The 19,405-nt window shown below is 41.7% G+C and overlaps 1 protein-coding gene across 3 annotated transcripts in view; it reads left to right on the forward strand.

Moving 5' to 3' along the window:
• GRB10 (growth factor receptor bound protein 10) overlaps window positions 1-19,405 on the forward strand; it is a gene marked incomplete at both ends in the record, with an annotated part of 127,733 nt that overhangs the window by 44,849 nt on the left and 63,479 nt on the right. For 2 of the 3 annotated variants that reach the window (XM_084248367.1, XM_084248366.1), the window contains one exon: window positions 14,513-14,729. In XM_084248367.1, coding sequence (XP_084104493.1) covers window positions 14,513-14,729 — 217 coding nt within the window. Of the gene's footprint in view, window positions 1-14,243; window positions 14,730-19,405 lie in introns of those variants that run through there. The other variant, XM_084248365.1, reaches the window with a different exon arrangement.

Consider the following 19,405-nt stretch of genomic DNA (forward strand, 5'->3'; position numbering starts at 1 on the left):
CTTGAGACTAGAGATTATGTTTTCTCTTTTTAGACTCCTGGAAAAATGAATATTGGATTAGAGACCAAGCTGGGAAGACAAGGCTTCTCTGATAGCTGTGTGATGTTGGGCTGTATTTTTACCTCTCTCTAATCTGTGACCTGTGCATGACAGCATTGAGCTTGTTAATGGGTGTGGTGGAAGGATTGTGTGAGGTAACCCTTCATGAATGTTTGTGGTCATGAGCTGTGCTGGTATGACTCCCCTTGCCGCCATGCTTTTCCCTTTCCAAATTTCTCTCTCTGAGCAATACACAGGGTACTGGACATAGCACAAGGGAAATTTGTTAAATGAAATCCTGAAGCTGAACGAGGCTTTATTGAGCACTCAGTCTCAGTTCTCCTTGGAGACTTGAACAGTGAGTGTATGGCTTATAAACATGCCCTTTCTTTCACCTTTTCAGGGTAGTGCCAGGCACCCAACAAGCTAGTGTTTCCTGTTCTACTGGGGACTCTGTGGCCAGGTTGGTGTTAAAAGGAGGATTATTTTACATCAGCTGTGAAGCTGTTCTTACCTAGAAGGACAGATTTTTTTTTTTTTTTCCCCATAGAAGCCAGGATGGAGTGAAAGAATAAGTATGAAGAAGAAGTGTCTTCATGGAGCATGTGAATGGCACTGCCTGTCTGTGGCTGAGTGGAGAAGTAAATGGTTGGGCTTTATGGGGGAGAGTGGCCATTGGGGGTGGATTTCTGATAGTGGAGATGCTCCATGGGGAGAGCATGGTGGTATCTGTACATTTTGGATATAGACAGATATGGATCATTCTGTTCTGTAGCTTCAGGTAGGCCTGATGTGCTCTCCCATGCTTACAGGTCTAGCCTGCTAGGTAATGCTTCCTGCAGAGAGGTGCAGATGCTTAGGCAGTCCTTTCCAACACTCACCATCCATTTGTGGACTAGACAGTCTGACATTTAATTCACCTGATAGCCATGTTTAACCTGCCTAGTGCACCTTTTTTCTAAGGTAAGAAAGGATTGGGGATCCAACAAACTCCAGAGAATTTGGAAATTCTGCCTGGCTGTCTGATTTTCAGGAATCTTCTACATCTTGTTTATGGAAGCTGGTGTCTCCCTTTCTAAAGTTTATTCAACTAAAATTTACTGAGCATCTACTGCGTGTCGGGTGTGAGACTAGGTGATGAGATTGTAAAAGAATTTGAAGATTATTTAGTGACAAAGAATTATATGCAAATAGTAAATTAAAATAATTAAAGTTTAGTGAGAAAAAAAAGAATATTAAAATTAAAATGAAGAAGGAAGTAGCATTGTCCAACTTAGGAGATGGCTATACTTGAATTTGACTTTCTATTTTATATCTTGGTGACTGAGTATGCCTCACTTTCTTTATCTGAAATCTATAGGAATGCCTACTTGACTGGTTGTACAAGAGTGGAAACATCTTGAGCTATGAGATATGCCTGGCAGGGGATCTGATACTTCGTAGTGCCCAGGAAAGGGCCACTGTTGGTAATAAATGCAATGTTAAAGAGAGAGAGAAAGCATCAAAACTGCATCCTCCCCACTCTCTTGCATATGCTTGTGTGCTTTTCCACTGTGCTTTCTCTGCCAGAACATGTATACATCAAAATCCAGTTATAAAGAAGTATGTTGTGGTGCCTCTTTTCCAGGGCATTATTCAGAAGGCACTATTTACACATATGCTGTTATTTCTCTTAATTGAAAAATAAGAACAAGAGTCATACACACTTAATTAGAAACTCCATTCATTCCCTGACCCAACTCCAGAGATTTGGATTCAGGATGAATTGAGGTGAGTACCTTGAGCCTGTCTCACAAACAAAAGACTCCAAGGTTACCTGTTATTCAGACAGATTGAGAGATAGACCCAGCATACCCTGGCCCCTCATGCACTGTCCCTAACTCTTTCCTGTCAAACCTCATTTCCCTTCACATCCTGAAAAGCCAACTCCTCTCACCTGGGCATCTCAGTTCTGGGAGATGTGCCATTTCTTGGTACTTTCTCCTGGAGTAACTTTTCATATCCTGATGTGTTAGAAATCTGGGCTCTTCTTAGAGTTGAGTGTCCACTACTTGACTGTGTTGCCTGTAAATAGAGATCTTATTTTAAATTTCTGTTTTTCCAGCAAGTAGTGAGCGTAGCCCTTCTAGGAGAGTTTCTGGCCTCTGGAATACTCTGCCAGGATTCTTTTAGTCTGAGGACACAGATAGTGCCCTACATTGTCTTTCACTCCCATGACTCTACATGTTGGGAGCCCCCTTTGACTTGAGGTGCTGCCTCCCAGTGAGGAGCCCACACACTTTTTATTTTAAAGATTCATTTGTTTATGCATACAAACTGGGGTACAGGCCAGCGATGTGGGGGGTGAGAGATTCACCAGAAGAGACAGAGTGGGGAGCAGAACAGGTGCATTGACTGAAATACACTGAGGGGAGCAGTGGGCGAGACAAGAGAGATCTGCTGTGCCATGTGGGCCACGTCCCTGGCCAGGGATTGAACTTGTGCTGCAGTGGCCGCGGATAGCTTCTTAATGCTGTCTCTTAACCCCTTGCGCCACCAGGGAGGCTGGCCCCACACACATTCTTCCTTAAGGGATGTCTGTACCCTAATCCTCCCCAGGAATTGCCGCTAAACTGGAGCAGGTTCTGGTTTTTTTGTAGAGGGAATTCTTTTTCCAGAGGCAGTAAAGGAAGTTTCATGTCCTTCCCTGATACTTTATATTTAGCCCAAAACTTGTTGCCTAAGACTTCTTATGTTTAGGTGACAGGGAATCTTCCTGTTTTGTTAACAACTGTATTTCCAGTACCTGTCACGTCAGATGTGCAGTTGGACTTAGTAAATATTGAATGAAGAAAACATTGTCTACATGATTGGATTTTAAATATATGGCATTAAATTCACAGATACATGAAGTGTTAATGTTGAATGGTATCATAAAGACACTAGTAGATAATTTATCTTTAAAAAATTGCCTATTTGAGAGCACAGTGCTTGTGAGTGACAGATTTTGGACTGTAATCTGGATTTTTCCTTCTTCCAATTTCAGTTTTCTTTTTTTTTTTTTTTTTTCACTGTATGGTTGGTCTTTTGTTCATATTTTTTTATTTATTTATTTGTTTATTTATTTATTTATTTATTTATTTATGCAAGCACTGGGTACAGTCAGAAGCGCGGGAGGGTGAGAGAATCCACCAGAGCCAGAGCGGGGAGCAGAGCAGGCAGAAGGACCGAAGTACACTGCTGAGGGGAGCAGCGGGCGGCAGGAGAGGTCTGCGCGCCATGTGGGACCCTCCTCCAGTGGCCGGGGAGCAGCCAGGGATTGAACCGGTGCTACAGAGGCTGTGGGCAGCTTCGCAACCCAGAGCTCAACCACTGCGCCACCGGGGAGGCCCCCAATTTCAGTTTTCTTGAACTCCTATCTTTAGTGTCGAAGGAAAATAAGAAGGTTCCAAAATGACAGGTTATTTACATAGTTTCTGGCACACAGACCCTTGCCTGATTTATGATGTAATAGAAGAATTAGGATTGAGGGCCTCCCTGGTGGTGCAGGTGGTTGATGCAGAGCTGTGAGGCATCCATGGCTTTTGCGGCATGAGTTCCAGCCCCCACTGGCTTGGGAGCAAACCACATGGCCCAGCATATCTTTCCTGTGTCGCCCGCTGCTCCCCTCAGCAGGGTGTTTTGGTACATCTGCCTGTTCTGCTTCCCACTCTCTCTGGTGAATCTTCACACAACCCGTGACTCTGGCCTGTACTCTACTTAAAAACACACACACACACACACACAATTAGGAATTGAAATGTGAAAGTTGATAGGAAACAAATTATACTGATCAGAAGATTTGAGGGCCTCCCTGGTGGCGCAGTGTGTTGAGCGCAGCGCTGTGAAGCTGTCTGCAGCCTCTGAAGCACAGGTTCGATTCCTGGCTGGCCAGGGAGAAATCCACATGGTGCAGCAAACCTCTCCTGTCTCTCCCACTGCTTCCTTCAGTGGGCCTGTTCTGCTCCTTGCTCTGTCTCTGGTGAATGTTTTTAGCCTCCCATGCTTCTGGTCTGTACCCCAGTTCTTGTATAAAAATAAATAAATCTTGGGCCTCCCCGGTGGCGCAGCGGTTGAGCGCTGGGTTGCGAAGCTGCCTGCAGCCTTTGCAGTGCTGGTTCGATCCCCGGCTGCTCCCCGGCCACCGGAGGAGGGTCCCACATGGCGTGCAGACCTCTCCTGCCGCCCGCTGCTCCCCTCAGCAGTGTACTTCGGTCCTTCTGCCTGTTCTGCTCCCCGCTCTGGCTCTGGTGAATTCTCTCACCCTCCCGCGCTTCTGACTGTACCCAGTGCTTGTATAAATAAATAAAATAAAAATGTTTAAATAAATAAATAAATAAATAAATCTTAAAAAAAAATTTGAGAAAGACACAATTCACAATTTAACTTTTTGTCCTTATTGAGAGTTAATTTGTTGGTATGTATCTCTCCTTTCCGTCTGGTTGACTTCATGTAATGTGTAGCTTATTAAGTTCTTGGTCTTACCTAGCAGACTGTAACTTTGGTAGTGGGAAATCCCTTTCCTGAGCCTTTATGGCTTACAGTGCAGAATAGAAATGGTCTTGAAAGAACAGAAAGAAAGTTAAGTGATATCCAGGTGCTTCTTTGCAACGGTATAGCAGATAAAATCCAGAAATATGGAAAACACACACCTCTATTTTAGATGATGTTCACTGATACCAGGTTTTGAATTTCAGTGAGTGGAATCACTGAATAAAATGAGTATCTTTCCTTATTTTACCCGTTTTTGATAGAATTACTCTGCAGTTCTGAAGTACAGAACAAATAAATTAGTCTTACTGAAATCAAAGTCCAGCATGATTAACCATTTTCTCACTTTGTTTTGCTGGGTGTCTGTGTGGTAGAGGTAGCACTGGCTGCTGCCACGATTTCTGCACTTAATTCTGAGCTCTGCCCTGCACTTTGTGACATGCCTTCCCTCTGAGGGCCACAGACTTCCTGCTTGTCACACACCCTGGTACTAAGAATGAGAAATTTGTTAGCACAGGGACACAGCCCAGCCACCCTCTCTAAGAGGAGGCCTGAGAGTGATTATAGTTAGCATCTGGGCTACCTCTAGCCATGGCCAGTCTGCAGTGGAAAATGGGGGGCATGCCAGAGGCAGCGACTATCTCCATAGGTTTTGTTCACTGAACCTCTGTTGACTTGGTGGTTGTAGTTTGCTTACTTATATCCAAACAACTCTACATACTAAAAATTAGATATGTGTGATTGGAATACATGAAAATAAAAGCTTATTGGCATGCACAGTGGATGTTGAGTTATATTTGCACAATGTTTGAACTTCTTAGAGACAAAAAATAGCTTGTCAAATGAACACAGTCTAGGGTTAAAACCATTGCAGGTTGGTCCTTTAATTCTTGTCACAAATGTGCAAGAATGTTGGCAAGGCCAAAGTTACTGTAAAGAAAACTCTTTCTATTCTCATTGAATACTTCTGTATTCCAGATGGGTGTGTGTGTGGGGGGGAGGGGCAGGTAGGGGATGGGGGATGGAGACTTCTTCCCATTCCAAGAAGTTTTAAAACACTAGTTGGGTGCTCTACAATTTAGTCAATTCTGACCTGACTGATTTGATCATCTGCATGGCAGTCCACAAAACTCAGGAACTGCTTTAACTCAGGTATAACCAAATGGAAGGATATACATAGGACAAAGTATGGAGGCTTCTTGCCCTTTCCAGATGTGCCATTCACTAAGCACCTATAGGTGTTTACCAACCCTGAAGCTCTTCAAACCTGAACTTTAGGGTTTTTTGTATAAGAATTTCATTACATTAGCATGATTGATTAAATGACCTTCTGTCCTTCTCCCCTCCCAGGAGATTGGGAGACTAATTAGAGGGTAGGACTGATTGTTACAGCTCTCTAATCACCTGTTGTTGCCTTGGTAACCATAACCAGCCCCCCCCCCACCTCTGATTTTCTGGGGGCTTTCCAAAAGTCATTTCATTCACATAAACTGTTTGATTGAAAGGGGCTCTCATGAATAACAAAAAAAAAAAAAAAAACCTTTTTCACTGTTGTATTAGCTCTGGAGCTATTTCAGAAACAACAACAAAAAAAACCACCAAATGTTAGACCCCCTTACTTGTACTATATAGGAAATTACAAGAATTTTTAGAGCTCTGTGCAAGGAACTGTAGAGGAAAACCAAAATCTATTTCTTACTCTGTCACAAATACCATCAATTTTTTTTTTTCTCTGAGGCACTGAATCTGTTATTATTTAATAATTTATCACCCTCTGGAGTTACAGCATTGGAAAGAAGTCTGTTCTACTCTGCCTTATAGCCATTGTGCTTAAGAGTGTACCTTATCAACATAGGAAGGTAAACATTGTGGTTACAGATGCTTATTCTGTTTGTGAACAAAGGACAGTAATGATTTATTTTGAATACCCAGTACAAATAACATTTAACATGTCAAAGTATTGAGTTATTTAGTAAAGCAAATTCAGTAACATATTTAATATCCAATTAGAGAAGACGCTAGGTGGTGCTATAGACTAAGCAGGCTGTAGTTAGGAAGTAAGGTGGGTCTGGAGGTTTAATCTACCCAGTTAATTTTCCCTTACTGTTTGCCTCCAGTAGTGTGGGTACTGTTCTTGGCTCAGTTTATAGAAGACAGAAATTCACGCAGAATGATTTATGACCTAAGCAAGAATTTGTTTGATTGAGTTTATATATATTTTAGAAATAAAGTAGCCTTAGTTTGTTCATGGCACTTAGACGAGATGCACATGTGAGTTTGAGATCAGATTAACTACTCAAATATTTGGGATGCCCATGTTTGGGCTGGGTTATTTAAGGAAGGAAATTAACTATTAATAGCTTGATATACAACCATGTTGTTTGACCTATATTTGTGAGATAAATATATCTTTATAAATCTGTGTGAAATGAAATTTTATGTATGAAATAATTTCCCCTTCCTCTGCCAGAAGTGCAGTCTCATGGGAAATATTTTAGCATGAAGTTAGCATTGATTAAATACTTAATCTTAGCGTGAACTTCCAGAAACATCTGTTTTGTTAATGCATTGTTTATTTGATTCTCCCACTGGAGACCCAGCAGAAAGGCTTTCCCAAGTGCATAGTTACTATCACCGTGAATTCATGCAGTCATCTCAGGCATAAAGAAGGCACCAAATCCTCTGCGGGGACTAATTCACAAAATGTGTTTGTAAGAACTGAATGACAGCTTAAGTTATATTTTAGCTCAGTGATATTTTTAAAAACCTGAGTATAGAATATGGAGAAGTGTTGTTTTTTTTGTTTTGTTTTGTTTTGTTTTTTTTAGAATTAACCTCAAAATAGTTATTTGGAGTACAGTAATAAGCCATTACTGTCCTTTGTTCACAAACAAAATAGTTAATAAGATACAATTATTAGTCCTCATTAGAATTTGACAAAGTTTAAAAGCAGATAACCCTAAGCGATTTTACTACCTAAATAGATAACTACTAATTGACCCTATAGGAAATTTTGAAGTTTATTCTAGACTAGGATATTTAGATTCTTTGAACGGTTTTGATTTTGCTCTAAGGACTAGGGAAAATGAACAGGTTTGAAATATGCTGATTCAGTGGTTGGACTAAATTCATGAACATTAAAACCTGCTAAGTGAATATTATTACATTGACCTGGCTTTGTTTAACAAATTCACTATTAAGTGCATTAAGGGGAAAATAGTTTTATAACTAACCCACCACAGAGGAGAGTTGAAGCATTTTGAGGACAGGCCCTGAATTTATGTTTTGGCATTCACTTTATTTTGTATTTACTTTGAATAATATGAGAATCCATTTGTGTTTCCAAAAGCACAGCAGCCTGAATATCCAGGGGTGACCTAGGAATGGACTGGTTGGCAGGACAAAAAGAGTAAAAGGATTGGAGACCCATGACTACCCTCCGTAGGTGGACACAGCCAGGGATAGTGGAAATGAAAATCCACTCAAGGGACTCAAGACATTGTTTTTGGTTGGAAAATATCTATGAATATTTGATCTCTAAGGCAGGAGAAAAGTCATAACAGCAGTGACATTTGGAATAGTTCTGCTAGGTTTTCTCCTGTTTTTATTTATCTTTATTAATTTATTTTTTTTTTAAAGATTTATATATTTATTTATTTATTTATTTATTTATACAAGCACTGGGTACAGTCAGAAGCGTGGGAGGGTGAGAGAATTCACCAGAGCCAGAGCGGGGAGCAGAGCAGGCAGAAGGACCGAAGTACACTGCTGAGGGGAGCAGCGGGCGGCAGGAGAGGTCTGCGTGCCATGTGGGACCCTCCTCCAGTGGCGGGGAGCAGCCGGGGATTGAACCGGCACTGCAGAGGCTGCGGGCAGCTTCGCAACCCAGCGCTCAACCGCTGCGCCACCGGGGAGGCCCTATTAATTTATTTTTTAATTGAGGTAACGTTAGGATCCTGTCCATCAGATATTGCCACGTAGAGTACCCACGACCAGATCACCCATAGTCCACTTCCACAGTCCTCTGTGCTTCCTTTCCTCTTTGTTCTTACCCTCCCCCACTTATTAGTCCTTTTGAATACCTCAGTTTTGTAGTCAGCTTTCAATGGTTACTTTTTAAGTTTCTTTCTCTGATTCTTAGTTTGGTTTCTCTCTGTTCTACATATTGACACCACATGGTAAATATCTTTCTCCTGACTTATTTCACTTAGCATAATCCCTTCCAACTCCATTCATGTTGCTGCAAATGGCATGAGTTTATCTTATTTGATTGCTGACTAATATTCCATTGTGTGTATATACCACATCTTCTTAATGCCCTCATTTATTTTTTGAGAATTCCATTGTTTTCCATATATTTTCTAACTGTGAATAATGCTACTGTGAATATAGGGATACAGTTTTCCTTTTAATTTAGTGTTTTTGTATTTGGGGGGGTAGATACCTAGGAGTGGAGCTGCTGGGTTATATGGCAGATACATTCTTAGTCTTCTGAGCAATTTCCACATTGCTTCCTGTGGAGGTTGAACCAATCTACATTACCACCAACTGTGGAAGAGAGTTCCTTTTTCTCCACACCCTCACAGCACTTGGTTCTAGTCTGTTGTGGGCCATTCTCACAGGTGTGAGGTGGTCTCTCATCATGGTTTTGATTTGCATTTCTCCGATAAGTGATGATAAACATTTTTTTCATGTGCTTATATAACAACTTTATGTCTTCTTTGAAGAAGTAATTGTTTACTTCCTCTGCCCATTTTTTGACTGGGTTATTTGTTTTCTTTTTGTTAAGTTGTATGAGCTCTTGTAAATCTTGTATATCAGTCCCTTGTCAGATATATAGTATGTAAATATTATCTCCCATTCCATAGGGTGTCTCTTTGTTTGAGTTATGTTCTTTTTCATTGTGCAGAGCTTTTTAGTTTGATGTAGTCCCAGTTGTTAATATTCACTTTTGTTTTCCTTGCTGCTGGGAAAGTGTTTCTGAAGTTTATGCCATGGAGTGTTGCCTATGTTCTATGTATTTTATGATTTCAGGCTTTACATCCATGGCTTTTATCTATTTTGAGTTGATTTTCATGTGTAGCATGAAATAGTGGTCTAGTTTCATTCTTTTGCATGTGACAGCTCAATTTTCCCAGCACAATTTATTGAGGAGCCTCTCCTTATTTCAGTGTACATTCTTCATTCATTTGTAGTTGATTAGTTGTCCATAAATGTGTGGGTTTTTTTTCTGGGTTTTCAATTCTGTTCCATTGGTCTGTGTGTCCATTTTGGTTCCAGTGCCATACTGTTTTAATTATCATGGCTTTATAGTATAGTTTGAAGTCTGGAAATGTAATGCCATTTCTCCCCTCTTTTTGTTTAGTATTTCTTTGACTGTTTGGGGTCTTTCAGGGTTCCATATGATCTTCAGTAAGACTTGACACATTTCTTTGAAGAATGCCATTGAAAAATTTATTGGGATTATACTGGGAAGGATGGCCATATTGACAATGTTGACTCTTCCAATCCATGAGCAGGGAATATTTATCTGTTTCATTGTGTCTTCTACTATTTCCTTTAATAATGGCTAATAGTTTTTCTTGTATAGGTCTTTCACCTCCTTTGTTAGGGTTACTCCTAGGTATTTAATTTTTTTTTTATGTGATTGTAAATGGAGCTATTTTCTTACTTTCTCCATCTTCTAGTTCATTGTTTGCATACAGAAAGACAACTGATTATTTTGTGTTGATTTTGTAACTTGCCACTTTGGTGAACAGGTTTATTGTTTTAATTAGGTTTTTTCATGGCATTTTTAGGGTTCTTTCTTTATATACAATCATATCATCTGCAAACAATGATAGCTTTACTTCTTTCTCAATTTTGTTCATTTTATATCTTACCTGATTTCTCCAACTAAGAGTTCCAGTATTATGTTGAATAGTAGTGGTGAGGGTGGACATCTTTGTCTTGTGCCAGATCTTAGTAGAAAGACTTTCAGATTTTCACCATTGAAAATGAAACTATTAGTGCATTTGTTATATATGGCTTTTATTTATTTTGAGGTATGTTACAATTATTCCCATTTTTTCAAATATTTTCATCATAAATGGATTTAGATCTTATCAAATGCTTTCTCCGCATTTGACAATGTGATCATGTGGTTTTTCTCTTTCTTTTTGTTGATGTAGTGAATTAAGTTGATTGTTTTTTTGGCTGTTTAACAATCCTTGTGTCCCTGGTATAAATCCCACTTGGTTACAGTACGTGATCCTTTTAATGCATTGTTGGATTTGTTTGCTAAGATTTACTGAGGCTTTTTTCATCTATGTTCATTAGGGAAGTTGATCTATAGTTTTCTTTTCATACTGTATTTGTTTGGTTGGAATTAGAGTAATGTTGACTCCATAAAATGAGTTTGGATTCTCCTGTTTTAAAACAGTTAAGAATCATCACTGCTCTGTGAAATGCCATTGAAATGTCAAGTATCCCTCATCCATTTGCCCAGGGCATCCAGGCCCTGTGGTGTATGACTGAAGGCCAAGTCAGTAAGGTAACTATAATGAACTTGCTGTTTTAGACTTTAATGATTCTGAAATGGCCGATTAAGATATAAAATATTGAATCTTTAATAGGTTGAGTTAAGGTGGATATGTACTAATTATTATTTTTTGACTTGTTTATTTTACAGAGTTTAAATTAAACATCTATTACAGATCAGTTAAATGAGTATATATGAGTGGTATTTATGATAGATACATTCTGGAGCTCTTATGAAACCCCAGATTTGTCAACACCAGTATAATTTATGCCTTTTCTATATGACAAACCCACAGTGAGCATCATTCTCAATAGTGAAAAACTGAAAGACTTTCCACTAAGATCTGGTGCAAGAAAGGGATGTCTACTCTCACCACTACGATTCAACATAATACTGAAAGTCCTAGCTATGACATTGGGGCAAGAGAAGGACATAATGATGAATATCATGTGGTATTAAATATACAACTGAAGTCTCTTCTTTAGCAGTTTGCTCTTTTGGGTCAGTTTTTAATCCTAGCTAAGTTTTGTGTCCTTAGTGTACAGATGAGGGCTTCCATTAGACCACCCAGCCATACATAGCTGTCCAGGGACAAGGGAACAACAGGCATGCAGGTACCTACTCCTCTGAGAGGTGTTGGTTTTCTGTCAAGCCTCTCTTCCCCACTTCCCCACTCAGCCCCTTGACCCCAAAACCCTGAGCAAGATTTCTGCATGCTGACTTTGGTATTCTCCCTTGTGATGTATTAATTATTCACTACATGGTAATTATTCATCATTGATTCAGCACTTTTACCCTTTTATATGTGGCCTCAGGGTTAATATTTGACTACTGATAACCTGAGCTATAGCAGTATATTTTTTCCCTTCTTTCTCACAAGCCCTAGAAACACGGGACTTTCTTGTTAATTTCCCCAAGTCAGGGTTCTGGGCCTTTCTCCACTTGCCTCTCATCTAACCCAGCTCTTTCACAGCCTGTCACTCCTCAGTTGGCTTTAGCTTATGGTCTCTCTTCTCGGTTCCAGTAGTGACTGTGCATGGCCGAGGAGGCCATGGTGTTTCCTTCCTGTATCTCAGCAGTTCCTGTCTGTTTCCCCTCTTTTCCCTCTGTCAGTCTGTCATCAGGACCTGGGTTTGATCTCTCTGAAGACTACTGCATGCATTCTCACTTACTAGGACTTGCTCTTGCTCCTTCTTCCAGCACTCTTTTAGAGGGTAAAAGAGCCAGAGACCTGAGGCCTTTCTGCTTCTGATTAAATCTCCCCAGAACTTTACCCAACCCTACCCACTAGACAACTTCCCCTGTACTAATCCTTTCTGCTCCACACCTCTGCCCCTTTCTCAGCAGAGTTTTATTTGTCTGATCTTCCTATGCTTTCACCTTATAAGGAGAAAGAAGCTGAAACAAAGGGAGAGAGAAGAGACAAGGAAGGCAAGGTTTATGGAAAGACCTGTGTGCCTGGTGAAGTCAAATCAGTAGCTATAAACTTGTTTTCAAATTTAAGGTTTGCAACTTAGTACTAATGTGATACTGGGCAAGTTTCTTAATTCCTCTAGGTCTAGTTGCTCAGCTATCAAACCCGGTTAATAGGCACTATTTATATTGTTCTATAAGAAAGGGATAAAATATAGGTAATAAGTAGCACTTTCCTGAGTGTTTACTATGTACCAGATACTGTTAGAGAGCAGCCAATAAGTAGCACTTTCCTGAGTGTTTACTATGTACCAGATACTGTTAGAGAGCAGCCGATAACTTACTCCTCATAGCACCCTCGCTCTGGTACCCTTGCTGTTAATAACCATGTGTTAGCGGTAGAAACCAGGAAACAAATTCTAAGCCCTTTGTCTCAGACCCAGAACCAATAGGTGTGGGGGGCATGAGGGGACATCAACAAGTTCTCCAGTGTCTTCTCTGTGTTCCCTTCCTCCTGGCTGGGAATCCAAGAGCTTATAGCCTTGGGAAGGTGAGGGGAGTGCTGTCTAGGGCCCTCAGCCCTAGGTGTCAGTTGGGATGTTATGGAAACAAATGAGACTATGAATTATGTGACTTACGAAGTACTGTATTAGTATTAGTATGCAGTACTGTGAGCCTTAGCTATTTGTGCCAGGTTTTTCAAAAGTCTTAAAACACAGAAAGGACTGTATTATGTGCACATACTGGGCTACATATACAAGGTACTGACTCTAACTTAAGCACAATTATTATAGGGCTGTAGGAATGCTTTACAGAACTCCCTAACAGGAGGGAAGCCAGAACCAAGCCATGCATCAGTACCTAGAGGCTGGGCCACAGCCCATGTTTCAACTCTGCCTCCTTCCTAACGCCACTCCCACATCTCTGAGTGTACTAGATTACATCCGTTCTCATGGATCAGTCAGGTTTTTCCAGAGAAACAGAACCTGTGTGTGTGTGTGTGTGTGTGTGTGTGTGTGATTTATTATTGGCTCACATAATCATGGACACTGGCAAGTCCAAAATCTGCAGGGTAGGCCAACAGGAAGAGCTGCAGTTCAAATCTGAAAACTTGAATTCCTTCTTCTTCATCAAGGAAGACCTACCAGTAATAGCTAAGGCCCACTCAGATTGTAGAAGGTAATCCGCATTACTCCGTGTCCACTGATTTAAATGTTAGTCTCTTCTAAAAACGTGTTCACAGAACCATCTAGAACTGTGTTTCACCAAATATTTCGGTACTATATCCCAGCCAAGTTAACACATAAAGTTGTTCTATATTCTCACGTGTAATATCTCTTTCTGGCATGCTCTGGCATTCTTTGGCACTCTGCCATTGTTACTGCTTTCTACAGCTGACTCAGGTCTTCTTCTGTGAAGAACCAAGAGGCTTCTTCCTCTGATTCTCAGGCTAGTCAAGAACGGGAGCATGGCACCTAGAGCCCCACAAGTATGTGTCTGATCAGTATCTACATGAGTCTGTCTCCAAGGCTTCAGCCACTGTAGAACCTTCGTGGTGACCTTTGTAGACTGGGGCGGGTGTCAGTGTTGGGTTCTGTTTTGCTCCTGTCTCTTTCTTTCACTTCTGGAAGTTCTTAGAAGAAGGGAGTCCTCATTGAACATATTAGGGCTCTGTCTACCTGTGACTTGGCTGCTAAGGCCAAGGCAGTGACCATATTTTTCCCCATGGCTATGTGGCCCACTGTGAAGTCATGTAAGCTGAGCATATGGTCCAGAAGGTATCTCCTGTAAGGACAGGGGAGTGCACTTGGACTGTAATTATTGAATTGTGCCTGCAATATCATACAGCACATATGGCTTCTTATAGAAATTTGTATCATCTCAGTTTTGCTCCTGAACTCTCATATGGGTCAAAATGTTGGGAGTTTGGGAAACTGATCACTAAGATACCCATGCCCATTGGCTGCAAACTCTTGCTGCTGCTAAAGTGTTTTTTTTTTTTTTTTTTCATTTCTGCCTTTCAATACCCAGAGGATGACGTGGACCTGGAGGCCCTGGTGAATGACATGAATGCGTCCTTGGAGAGTTTGTACTCTGCCTGTGGCATGCAGTCGGAGACAGCACCGCGCCTTCAGAATGGCCCGCATACCCGCAGCCAGCCTCCCTCCGGAGACAGGCCCCTCCAACCGCAGGTGTCCCCTCGGCAGAAGGTGCAGCGTTCCCAGCCCATGCACATCCTCGCTGTCAGGTGCGACCTGGAGCCTCCAAGCACAGGAGGAGACTGTTGTAGGGATGGGCTGGGTCAGCTAGGTCAGTGGTGGTGAGGTCTAGTGCTAGCCACTTGAGTGAAGAGGCAGACATGTTCCCTGTCTCTGGCCAGAGGCAGCACTGGGTTGAAATTGTACCTGGTTTAGTTCAGATAGTGTTAATTATGCACTTGTTCCATGACAGGCTATGCCATGCGGAAGGATATATGAGGAAACTATCAAAGGAGAATGTTTGGGAAAGAAAGAATGGTACGACAGTAAATTTAGGGCTCCAAGGTCTTGCTGCCCAGAGACTGTGAACTGTGGCCTTCTCTGGGGCTTAGCAGATATTTGGTCACCTTCCCAAGGAAACTAAGCAGAAGAGATCCAATCTCTTTGGACACGGAGGCTGGAGAGAAAGACTTGCTGTGAAGTAAAGGAGAGTTTCTTGTAGGTGCCACACTCTGAATTGGGTGGGAAAGGATATTTTTGGGGAAGAAGAATTGATACCTGTTGTGATAGTGGCAGGATTGCCTTCCTTTTTATAAGTGAATGAAATTTCATTGTATATTAGAATATACACATTTTCTTTATCCATTCATCCATCAGTGGACAACACACCTAGACAGGGAAGACATTATGCTGAGTAATTAAGCCATACATAGAAGGGCAAATACTATATGATTTCACTTAGACAAGGAATCTAAAACAGACAGATTCACAGAAGCCAAGAGTAGAATATGGTGGTTGCCAGGGGCTGGGGAAGGTGTTAGTCAGTGGTCCAAAGTTTCAGTTATGCAAAATGAAAGAGTCCTAGAGGTAACTGTACAGCATAGAGACTAGTTAACAATAATGTATTATATACTTAATAGCTGTAGGAGGCTAGATCTTATGATAAGTGTTCTTATCATAAAAAAAAAAGTAAGGAGGAAAGGAAAAGGAGGATAGGAAAAAATGATTGGAGGTAGTGAGATTTAAATAGGCAGGTAAGGAGTTTGGATTTAGATTTTGACAAATAATTCTGGCATCCTGGAGTCAAGACAATAGGATGGAGTCTGACAAGGCAGGCAGGCATGGCTGATTTGGAAGCTGTTTGAGGAACCAGCCTGGAGACCAGTGTCCTGGCCTGAGATAGGAGAGAGAGGGTGGGTTTGTTAGCACCTGAATTTAGAAGGGGAGAGGAGACAGTGTTGAGGTGCCTCTCTGACTCTGCCTTAAGAGCCTTGGAGGTATGTGAGGGGTGGGTGGTAAAGAGGTCAGGGAGGCAGGGGTTGTGAGTAAGAACTTTTTTTGTGAAATCGGGTTGAGGATGTGGCAGCTGCAGAGATCCTCCTCGGATCCAATACTGGGGTCCATATTGGCTCTGACAGGTTTTCAGGTGAGGGTGGAGGGGAAAGGACAGGTGGGGAAAAAGATGCCTCCCTGGTTTTCTGTTGCTAGTGTGTATTACCGTGCTCTGTGTCTGGATCTTTGTAAGCTTAGGGTTAGAGCTGCTGCTTTCTTAGCAGTGCATCTTCTGGGAGTCTTTTTTTTTTTTTTTTTTTTTTTGCGGGTGGGGAGTAGGCATCTACTCTGCTTCTGGAAATTTCTATGAGGCTTCTTCTATCCTGACATCCTAGTCTTCTGCAGCCCCCCTTTCCCCCAAAGTATCCTGCTGTCTGCAGGTGGTGTGCAGCAGCCTGGGTGCCCATGGGCAGGTGCTTGTCAGCTTTCAACCTCTTGTCACATCCATCATCCCCATGTCTGTTCCATTTTGTTCTCTGGAACATCTCTCCTATGTTCTTAACTCTTGACATGCTCAGTCTAGTGGGGTACACAATTTTCTCCTGTGAGCTTTTCTATGTCTATTGATTGCTTATCCTGGTGACTCCAGGGAGGCCTTGGGAAGACTGCCACTTGAGAGTGACCCAGGCTGGGCCAGGTCAAAGGATCACAGTGCTGGAAGACTGGCTCCTTGCCAGTTAGTGGATAAGGAACCTTTGGCCTAGAGTTTAGGTTGAAGTTGGCCTTATGTCAGGGGGCAGCCCCTACAAAATCCCACAGAATGGATGGGCAGTCCTGCTCCACAGGCAAGGAGACTCTGTGCAGGAGATCAGACCCTTGTTCCTCAGACCCAGCTCCCCTTACTGATGTCCTCTCGTAGAGATAGTAATGTTGTACCTTCAGGTACATCTAAAAAAGGTGGGGTGACCAATATAGGATAGCCAAAGAGCTATTCCGTGAGTCTATCTACTGGGCTTTTTCTGTGTATGCTGAGTACTTAAATGCTCTGTGCACGTCCTGTGTGTAAGTTTGTCCAGTCAAATATTAGCTTGTGTAATAGTCTCTGCAGTCCTCCAAGGTGGTGGGGTGTGGTGACCATCAATTCCCAGGCTGAGGGCCTCTAGAGCTTAAATATAGCTAGAGCTATAAAATGCTAAGGACTACAATCACTATGGAAAGCTGTGCAGAGGTTCCTCAAACTACTAAAAATGGAGCTACCATATGACTCAGCAATTCCACTCCTAGGAATCTCCCCAAAGGAAGCAAAAACATTAATTCAGAAGGATCTCTGCACTCCTATGTTCAACACTATTTACAATAGTTAAGATATGGAAACACCCCAAATGCTCAAAAATGGATGACTGAATCAAGAAGATGTGGTATATATACACAAAGGAATACTACTCAGCAATCAAAAAAGATAAACTAATGCCATTCACAGCAATTTGGATGGGGCTAGAAGGGATTATGCTCAGTGAAATAAGCCAGAAGGAAAAAGAAAATTATCATGTGGTTTCACTTATAGGAGGAATATAGGGGAACCAAATAAGGGATCAGGAAAAAAAAAAGCAATAAAAATAAAAATAGCAGGCAGTTATAAATCAGAGACATTCTGCAGGGGAGGGGGGGAGATGGATCAAAACAGGGGTGAGAAGAGCACAAGGGACTATGGTCTTGGGTCATGGTTGAATTGGTGGGAATTTTATGGGGAATACACCTGAAAGGAGAAAATATATAAGCATACATTGTACAAAATGAACAATGATGTACTGTATCTATATCTATACCTACATACATACCGATATATATAGATAAAAATAACAATAAAAAATAAAATGCTGAGCATTGGGGCCCACAGAGCAGGGTCTACACAGGGAGAACTCCCTGGAGAGTTCAGATGAAGGCAGGTAGGAGCTGAAGCTGGATTAGGGAGAGAAGACTTTTATGAGGCCACAGTTGAGCACTCAGATCTTGAAGAAGGAGGAGCATATTCTATTTTAATCTGCACAGATGCATGATGATAATTCAGTAAATCTTTTTAAAAGATTTATTTTATTTATGCATATAAGAACTGGGGTGTTAGCCAGAGGTATAGCAGGTGAGAGGACTCACCAGAGACAGAGTGGAAAGCAGAACTGATAAATGTACGGAAATACACTGCTAAGGGGACCAGCAGGCGAGGCAGGAGAGGTCTGCTGTGCCATGTGGGCTGCTCCCTGGCTGGTGATCAAAGCAGTAGCTTTATAGTGCTTTCTTTAACCCCTGCACCACCAGAGAGGCCTCAGTGGTGTTTAATACAGAACCAAGCTGTACTAATATTGCATATAAATTATACATCCATATCTAGCTTCATGTGTCTGACCAGAATTTTTGTAAGCAGTTTTAGGTTCATAGCAAAATTGAGAGAAAGATTTTCCTATGTCTCCTGCCCTCACATATGTGCATTCTCCCCCATTATTGATCTCCCCCACTAGAGGGTGCATTTGTTATAACTGATGAGCATACAATAACATGTATTACCCAGAACCTATAGTTTCCATTAGGATTCACTCTTGGTGTTAAATATTCTATGGATTTGGACAAATGTATAATGACATTTATCCATCATTATAATATCTTTTTTTAAAAAAAAATTATTTATTTATTTATACAAGCACTGGGTATAGTCAGAAGCGCGGGAAGGTGAGAAAATTCACCAGAGCCAGAGCCGGGAGCAGAGCAGGCAGAAGGACTGAAGTACACTGCTGAGGGGAGCAGCAGGCACTACAGGAGAGGTCTGCAGTGCCATGTGGGACCCTCCTCCGGTGGCCAGGGAGCAGCCGGGGATTGAACCGGCGCTGCCGAGGCTGCGGGCAGCTTCGCAACCCAGCACTCAACCACTGCGCCACCAGGGGAGGCCCATCATTATAATATCTTATAGTATTGTCACTGCCCTAGATAACAGCAGGACTTTTTGAAAAGGCTCTGAACAACCTATTTATTAGAGAGGACTTTATGAACAACTAGAAAAATCTTAGGGACATCTGCACCTTGGAAGTGAAAGTAGAATAAAACTTCCTTCTCTGGGTTAGTAAGGGGTTAGAGGTTCTGGAGGAGTCCATTGGCAGTGGGCACGGCTGTACTCTTTGTGCTCTGTAACACAAAGGAGTGCCTTCCTCAGTGGGACACTGCTGGGCAGAAACTCTTATGCAAACAGTGGGATTTTTTAGTAGTGAAAATACACTTTCTGTAGTGCTGTCAGCCTGCCTTTCAGAGCATTGTCCTTTGTCTGTACCCATCAGTGTCCTCAAATGGAAAGAGGGGTTCCTCTTAGGAAAGCCCTGAATGTGTAAACAAGAGGTCACCAGCAAATCCCCAAAAGAGAAAACACACGGCACTTTGAATTATTTTTTCCCTTGACTTTCAACTTGAATTG

The sequence above is a fragment of the Talpa europaea genome, assembly GCF_964194135.1.
Source record: "Talpa europaea genome assembly, chromosome: 11".
NCBI lineage: Eukaryota > Metazoa > Chordata > Mammalia > Eulipotyphla > Talpidae > Talpa > Talpa europaea.